Source organism: Chionomys nivalis, chromosome 18, assembly GCF_950005125.1.
Source record: "Chionomys nivalis chromosome 18, mChiNiv1.1, whole genome shotgun sequence".
Taxonomy (NCBI): domain Eukaryota; kingdom Metazoa; phylum Chordata; class Mammalia; order Rodentia; family Cricetidae; genus Chionomys; species Chionomys nivalis.
The window spans coordinates 5,351,265-5,360,161 of NC_080103.1; the positions used below are offsets into that span (position 1 = coordinate 5,351,265).

The following is an 8,897-nucleotide window of genomic DNA, read 5'->3' on the forward strand; positions in this document are numbered from 1 at the left end:
GCAGAGACAGATGGAGCTCTATGAGTTCAAGGCCAGCCTGGTCTACATACTGAGTTCCAGGTCATCCAGGGTTACACAGTGAGACCCTATATCAAAAGAACAAAGCACAACAAATTATAAAATTGATCATTGATACCCCACCCCTCTAAAAATAACAAAAATAGAGTGTCCCTCAGCCTGCCCACCACCTGGAAAGTCCTAGAGTTGACCTTTGGTGACATGGGACACAGCTGGGTGGAGGTGGCTTCTGCTGCGAAGTGGGGGGCTTTTCACCTCTCCACGGCATATTCCTCTGTGGTGACGGTCTCCTTCTGTCTTCCACTCTGACTCCCCCAGATGCAGAATGTCATGTACGACCTAATCACGGAACTCAATGATCGGAGCGAAGACCTAGAGAAGCAGATCGGCAGCCTGGAAGCCAAGCTGGAGCACCTCACGGCCAGCTTCAACTCCCTGCCCCTACTCATCGCAGACACCCTGCGCCAGCAACAGCAGCAGCTGCTCACTGCCTTCGTGGAGGCCCGCGGCGTCAGTGTGGCGGTGGGAACTAGCCACGCACCTCCCTCTGACAGCCCGATCGGGATCAGCTCCACCTCCTTCCCAACCCCATACACAAGTTCAAGCAGTTGCTAAATAAAACTCCCCACTCCAGAAGCATTACCCATAGGTCTTAAGATGCAAATCAACTCTCTCCTGGTCGCTTTGCTATCAAGGAAGTTTCAGACCAGGGAACAGAAGGAAGAGAAGTGGAGCTGATGAGCTAATTCACATTCTTTCGACGTGCTTGGTTCGATTTGCCTTGAAACCAGACGTCTAATCTCTGTTTAGGTGCCTCTACTTGGGAGCTGGAAGAGGAGGTGACTGGAAGCAACGCCTCTGTCAGGGCCCTTGCTGCAGAGCTGGCGGAGGACAGAAAGCCCTACTCAATCTCAGGTTTTCACAGGGAGGTGGGGAGGGGCAGCCACTCTGAGGCAGCTGAAAGTGAAGTCAGCCAAAGTGGGGTGCATTGGGCAAGGGTGGTATCAGGTTTGAGAAATGAACTCCTGGCTGCCTTGGGTCCTTAGAGGTGTCTCTCTCATCCTTTTGTCCAAGGAAGCCCCTGGGTGGTAAAAGTAAAAAGAGAGCTGCCCAGAACTTTCCAAAATGGACATAGCCAAATTAGATTGGGGGGGGGGTGGCATAGACAAATGAAAAGCCAGATTTTCCACCCAATAATACTATTGAACACACACACACAGAGAGAGAGAGAGAGAGAGAGAGAGAGAGAGAGAGAGAGAGAGAGAGAGAGAGAGAGAGATGTTCCATCCAGATCCTTTTGTCTTTGAGTTGAGCCCAATGAAAGGGACCTGATTCCTTGCTGTGCACACAGTGAGGAAGGTCTAAATCTGCATTGAGACGAAGTGTGAGGTGTGTTTGGTAGAAGTTAGCAGGTACTGGCCACATTCTATGTCACTGAAGATTCAGGTCCCTCCTCCACAATGTCCTAGACGCACACCTTGCCTGATTCTAGTGTATGCCATCCCCAAACTGTTGGCATTCTGGAGAGAGAAGCAGATGTCTAAAAATAGCAGTTTCCAAGAGTTTTCTTCCAGCCAAATAAGCTGTGTCTGATGGGCCCTGCGTTCTCAGGTGTCTGTATGTGGGAGACGAGAGTGTGCCCGATGCCACCGTAGTGAACAGAACCGCTGTCCGGGCTTTGTTGAGGTATCATCACCCAGATGTAGGAGCGTGAAAGGGCCAGTTGCTGAGTTGGGCGAAGGATGGAGAATGTTCCTGTGGTCGCCTCTACCTTACCTGGACTCACCTCAAAATGAGACACTGTGAGAGCACAGGGAGCCCCAGGACGTGCGTAAATGAGGGGTTCATTTGTTAGAAGCCTGTTTCTGTTCTGTCATGTTCATCTTGCAGCGAAAACTACTCCACTGAATCTCAAAGCCCATAGACTCCAGAACCATCTAGATCCAGGCTAGGGATAGGCGCTCGGCTTGCTTCACTGCCCCGTGGTCTGACCATACACAGCGTCTGGGAGGTGAGAACTGCTGGTTATCACTTTCCCCATTCTGACGTCTTTGATTTCTGCTTGTAAGAAGTTATGTATGGAACAGTTCATCTGTCTTTGCTAGAACAAAGGGGTGTTATCTGTGTTTGGTTGCTATCTTGAGAATAGCCCTGTGAGCAGCTATTATGGCCATCCCGGAGGCACTCCTCACTGTGTGGGTTTTTCTTGTGCAATGCTGGTCCTGGTCCTGTTAGGTCAGGGATGGCTGGATGTTAAGGTGGATAACTGTGGCGTGGAGATCACTCGGCTTTTTTGCTCAGTCTCTTGTACGTCGTACTGTCTTGCTGTCTTGTGCTTTGTTTTGCAGTGCTGGAGAGCAGACCTGCGGCCTCATGTATGCTAGGCAAGTGTGGTTCCCCTCACCCACACCCCAGCCTGCTGCTGTTGTCTTAATGGCCTATCTTCCTAATGGCCTATCTTCATCTCTCCCCTGAGCCTTTTCATTAGCTGTTTTGCACACCAGAGAGGCCACATTTGTCGTTAGTGTTTAATTCTTTCTACTTGTTCTTTTAATTATTAATTATCTAAAAGATTATTTTTATCCCAAGAATGGTATTGCTGTTTTCAGTTTAAACCAAACCGACAGGCACGCATACAAATAGATGAGATAGCCATGCAGCTCCCCTGCGGCATTGGTTGCATTTCGCAGAATGAAGGCTCCTGATGGGCCCACTTCTTGCTCATTTGGCCTAGAGCCCTGGACTGGTTTTCTCTGGTCTCCCCTTGCATCCTGCTGTGATCTTGTGCAGGGTGGGCACGCATGGCACAGCTCGAGGTTAGTCTCCATTTCACACAAATGACTTGTGAGATTCCACTGCCTCTCCTGCCTTGTGTCCATCCTGGTCTGGACATTGTCTGAAATCTGTCTCTTTGTTGATTTTCTTGCTAAGTAAACCCTGGAGACTAAGCTGGCAATGCTAATCCAGAGAATGGCTGGAGTTGTTTCCAGGAGGGTACCACTAGCATCGGAGAGACATGTGGGCGTATTTGTAGGGTAGCCTGGCCTATTGAAAGTGCAGTGACTGTGTGTGGTTTTATCTCTAGCGAAAGAATATACCTCGTAAAAAGTGACAGGAATCTGAAGGTTGGTTCTGCAACGACAAATGAACTGCCGCTTCTGTCCTAGTCTTTCCGCTCGACACGGGAAGTAACACTTCTCTTGCAAATACAATCAGCCCTCCATGGCCTAGGTATCGGGGATCCTGGTTATAGCTCACGCAGATATATTCCTGCATCTTTTTCCCACATCACCTGAGTATCTCCAACAGTAGGGAAGGAGGCTAACAGACCCGATGGCTGTATGTTAGTGGGACAAGTTTGAGTCTCAAGAGTGGGCTGCGTATTCAAACCGTGAATTACTGTAATGTTGTTACTCTAGCCCTGAACTGGTCGAATTCCACCCACTCCTGGAAGACTGGCCAATGGCAGAGGCCTTCCTGCTATCCTTCAGGAATGCAGCAGCATATGGAAGCGCTCCAATATTTCCCCCAAATATCTGGACACTTGAATTAAAAACCTAGAGCCACCCTCTCATTGCTTAAGCCATATTATAGCTTCATGTACTGTGAAGTCAGGGATGTACTGTGATACTCCAAGACCACTGAGCTCAGTGGGGTTCGGGACATAGCATCAGCTGGTCATTTACACCCAGCTAGAAGCCCGTTCCTTCTTAGATTGAAATCCAAATAAAAATCCGCACCTTTGGCTCAAAGGCCACGCATGCGATCATTATCACTAAATTGTCATGAAGTGTCTGAGAGCCATTTTTACCACCTTCAGAATGTCTAACTCCATGACATCATGTCTTGATATGATCCAAAAGATTGCGAGGGGCATAGCCATGAGTCACCAGCGATTGTGATCCCAGTAGGGTCCAGCGCTGTATGTAACAACAATCTTGTAAATTAGATGTAGAAACTGTACATGAAACTTAGTTCTTAAGTGCTTAGCAAGTTATTAAAGGCCAAGAAAGGGCATTGAAAAATGATGATTTTAATGTATTTAGAGATCTTCCCCTTCACTTTGCAGTAATCTCCTTGCAAAGAAGTCATGAGAAAAAGAAAACTGGGGATACATACAAAATCAGAATAGAGAAAATGGTGAGACTGGAGTCGCATGTCTGGCCAGTATGTCTTGGTTTGTGTGTATTTCAAGGTGAAGATGAATTAATAATTCAGTTCAAAGTATTTGGCAAAGGACAAATGAGAGCGCTGCTGTCAGCACGGCAGTACTGACTGGCTAATCCACACTTAGATGTTATATCTGAGTGTAGGGAAAGTTATCAAAAGGGAATCAGGGCAAAATACGGGGTGTGTGCATAGTTCTGGAAGCCCCCCTCCTCTGGAGTGTGACAAACAGTGTTTCATCTCCAAACAGCCAGCCAGGCTGCTGCTGGAGAAGCCCAGTGGCGACGTCACTGCCCTTCCTTGGCTACTGCTCTGACATGCTCACACAGACCCTTTCTCATGGAGCCACTCCACTGCCCCAAACTTCTAGATGCAGATTAAGGATCCATTCGTGGTCATTTTGCTGTCCCTGTTGACTCCATGGCCTTTGGTTTCAGTCCCTTAGACAGCGATCTGCAGGCTTCCTGGCAGCCATGAACAGTCCCTTCTCTACCCTTTAGTCAGTTGACTTGATCATGCCTTGGGTAGTATCCCTTCCTTCTCTACTACTGCCAAAGCAAACATCTGGGGAGTGGGATTATAGCTAGCCCTAAGACGGGGGAGCAGAGGGGTAGCAATAGTGTCCGCCTGTGGTAGCAGGAAGCTTTCACAAGGCTGCATGAATAGTCACTGACAGTTAACCCTGGCAGACAAGGAATACGTAGATTTTTATTGAGTTAGGCCACATCTTATGAACGAGTGCTCTGTGCAGCCAACAGAGGGGATCATAACTGCGATCTTTTTGTCTTACGCCCTTACTGGAAGCACTCAAACATAAACTGGAGTTCCCTCTGAACAACGTGTCAAATCTTCAACAGACCACCTCCAAACCAGGTGCCACGCGCCTTGCCACAGTTGTTTACACACCGAAAAACGTATTCTGGAAACTGTGACCAATCAAGCTGGTGGAGGAAAAGCACAAACTTCAATACCAACCTCTAGTTAAGATCCCAAAGAAATGCTGACATTTCTGGCAAAATAAATAAATAAAATAAAAAATAAATAGGAACAGTGGCAAATAAAAAACACAACCAAATCTGACGGAACAGCCGACATCCAGCTTCCCGGATGGATCCCGACCAGGGCTGATCCACCTTCATCATACCTGGAGTTTAAATGGCGCAATGACGTGACGGATTTAGTCCCAGACTCTCCATTCTGTGCTGGCCACGCGAGAACAAAAGCGAGCGATAGGATGTTGATGGAGGAGCCATTTTCATAGCAAACTCAGAAATGGAAGTGTTTATATTCCAGACTAGACGGGCTTCAGTATGAATTTGCATCTTGCCTCTGTACTGCTTGCTATTTTTTAACGATAGGAGAAAGCATAACAGTTTATTTTAAATATGAAATATATTGCTATATTATGAAATATATTGTAACTTTCGATTAACATTTTGTATCAAGCTAGTCTTTAGCAGGCTGAGTGACAGCCTGCTTTCCTAACGACTGTTTCTGAGTACACATCGCTCTTAGTGGTTGCCTGACCCCCAGGCCCAGGTCCTGGTTCCACAGCGTGCCGGACGGCCATATCCTCATTCTCCAAGACTGAGTGAGTAGTAGAGACAAAAATAGCCGTGACAGGAACTTAGAAAAATCTTTCCACCCCCAGTTCTATCAAGCCATTTCAGAAGTGATGGTTAAACCCCCCCTTCAGGAGCTGTCAGCCAGTTTAGTACAAGCGTAGACTCTTTCCATCTAAATGCAAAGGGCCCATTCTGTAAATTATTGCCTCGGGCACAGCCAACCACCTTTCCTCTGGCAATATCAGAATTAGGCATTAAAAAACAGTCTTGTTTACTTTGCCTCAAAATACTCAAAATTCTTAGCGTTGAGTTTTTCAGTGTAAGAGGGCAACCAAGATTAGAATTCTCTGCAGGCAGGACCCAGTGAGAAGTGAATGTGCCCTTCTCTGAGCTGGCAGTCTCTCTGGGGGATCAAGGTTTCTGCTGTTTGTCATTGGCGCCTGAGGAGGAGACAGAGTGTGCACAGAGACCCACAGAAAGCCAGCTTCCTTGTCTGCTATCTACTCTCGCTGGGAGGAGGTGGGTCTGACCACCGCATTTCCCCTAAGCGGCTCACGAAACCCATTCCCTCCTCACCACAGCACCCGAGACACACGTAGAGTTTCAGAGTTCCTTTCTTTGAATTGCCAGGGTCTTATCCTGTACCAAAGTGGATGAAGGAAGTCTTCCATAAGTCCACACGTCTCCCGTGAGGACCTTGCTTCCGGCCATCACTCCTACAGAACACTGGACAGGTATAGACCAAGTAGCATCAGTGGAGAGTTACCTGCCTGCCTCTTCCCTTCACCAACTCTAGAAATGCACGCAGATCCACAGAGCATGCAAGACCATAGGACAAGATTCTAGAAATTTCCAAGTCTCCCTGAATTTCAGCCTAGATAGGGCTCGGGCCTCCACGGCACCTGTTAGTCATGCCCAATGGCAGGCAAGTGTCTAAATGCCCGGCACCAATCGGCTGGGGAAGCCAGGGCTATCTGTGTGCGCAAGTCATGTTTGTTTCTCTCCGTGTCTGCATTGCTCCTCGGTTATCTGCTAGGCTGAGCTTCATTAAAGCCATCAGAACTGCAGGGCACCTGTTTTTAACACATTTCTTACTCACTGGGCAATGGAAATGAGCTAACTCTCAATTTGGTAATTGACTGAGAGACATTGATTTGTTCCTTTAAACATCTCCTGCTCAAAACTGGAGCTGTTCTGACTTTTCCGCCTAGTACTTTGTAGACCAGCTACGATGTTTACATGTATAGAGAACATGTGTATTCTTCTGACCTTTGCCATCGATGCAGTATCTCATCCACAGTCAAGGATACGAACCTAAATTCCAGATCTCGAGGAAGCAGGCTCTGAGCAATAATTCATGTGCGTAGCCATATACTGATCCTTGCTACTCCAGGTAAAAGCCAGAGACTGTCAGCATTCAAACCCCTTAAGCCCTTAGACTCAGATCCCCGGGCCCCATACCGAGCCCACTCAATCACAACTGGCATTTCAACCAGAGCCCCTGGTGATCTGTATGCAGTCAACATGGAGAAGGGCCGGCCTCACCACACTGCATTGGTAATCAATAATTCAGAAATTCAGCTATTTCTCTTGCAGGCCTCAGTTACCAAATTGTTTGGTAATGGACAGGTCTTACATGATTGTAAGGATGAAGGTGCGTGCATCTTAAAATTTCATTTGCTATTGCACAGCCGAAATGATAGGCGTGGACTGTACTATCAGTAGGGGTGGCCTTTCTTGAGTGTGATGTGAAAATCACTCAAGTCACAACGTCGAGCCCCCTCAGAGCCCCCTCTGAGCCTATGAGAGTGGACGTTGGAGGACAAGGGGGAGCCAGGACAAGTCCCTGGAGAGAAGGCGCCTGGGCTTCTCCCAGTGCAGCATTGGGCATCTCTGGTCCCTTGTCCCTCCATGAGGAAGGCAGCCTTCCCAGTGAGGACTCTCCTCCTAGGGACTAGAAAAAGAACTCAGTTCAGCCATTCAGACACAGTCCGAATCTCCTAAGGCTATTCTCCTGTTCATCGCATCAGGCAAGGTGGGCGAGAAAAGATGTGAGTTCTGATATTGGCACCCTAAATTGATATGTACCCAGAAACAGTTATATTCTAAATTAATGGCTTTAACCTGTTCATTGTAAAAAGTGCCTTGGACTTCAATCTAAAAGAGGTCAGTATAAATATGTATGTGTGTGTGATGTGTATGTAGGCAAATATTTACATATTTATACATACATAGGTGCACACACATATACCTGCACATTCATATATAATATATACATACATATATAAATGCTTCATAATATATTGCTATTCACAGCTTCATATTTTGTTTCGTCCTATGTTTATTTGTTTAGTGAGATCTTTACATAGAAAGGTTCTATTCAGGACATGGATGTATTTTTTGTTTGTTTTTTACTTTTTATTAAAAAGGTAAAGGATATTAAAAGACAAAAAAAGCAAAGTGCCTGAAAGTTTTAAATGGAGTTGTGGTAAACTTTCACAAGTCACCAAAGAAGAAATTAAGTTCTATTTGAGAAATATTTTTCTGTTTCAGCAACTTTGTTCTCCTTGAGGGAACCGCACAAAGAAGAAAGTGTGAACTGCCTTTAAAACCTATTAGAACCATCGCCCATGGTCTCTAAGGCAACGCTAAGGTTTTTGTTCAGTTGGGTACCTACCTTTTCACACATCTGAGTCAGAAGGACCTTGTCCTCACATGGCAGCGTGGTTTGGCTGGCCTTGTCCTTTGTGTCCCTTCTGAGAAGAGGCAGACTCTCCTGGGGACCGGGCTCCATGGCAGCTGTTGCTTCCATGCAGTGCCACCTTGGGTGAGGTTAGTGGGAGCCCCTCCTCCTAGCAAGCGGCGAAAGCGCCCTAACCAGCCCTCGGTGCTCCCTGGGCCCCCCTTTCTACAGAGATGCCCAATCTCCCTGCCTGAGCCGCGGCTGCCTCTTTGAATGATGGGATCAAAAGCTCCAGAGGGATTTTCTGGTTCCCAGGGCCCTGCTCACAAGCTGAAGGGTGCATTATGCACTTCTTCAAACCAATTAAATCTGTCTAGCAGCCTGTGGTGACAGCCAGGCAACCGCCAGGACCCCACCAGAGTCCAGGTCCTGCAGTCACAAGGGTAATGAGCCTCTTTGAAATT

General features: G+C 47.2%; 1 protein-coding gene across 2 annotated transcripts in view; it reads left to right on the forward strand.

Annotated features, from left to right (window-relative positions):
- Kcnn3 (potassium calcium-activated channel subfamily N member 3) overlaps positions 1-8,189 on the forward strand; it is a 148,267-nt gene extending 140,078 nt beyond the window's left edge. For both annotated transcript variants that reach the window (XM_057793370.1, XM_057793371.1), the window contains exon 8: positions 337-8,189. In XM_057793370.1, coding sequence (XP_057649353.1) covers positions 337-633 — 297 coding nt within the window. In that variant the 3' untranslated portion in view covers positions 634-8,189. The remainder of the gene's footprint in view (positions 1-336) is intronic.
- Positions 8,190-8,897: the final 708 nt, after the last annotated feature.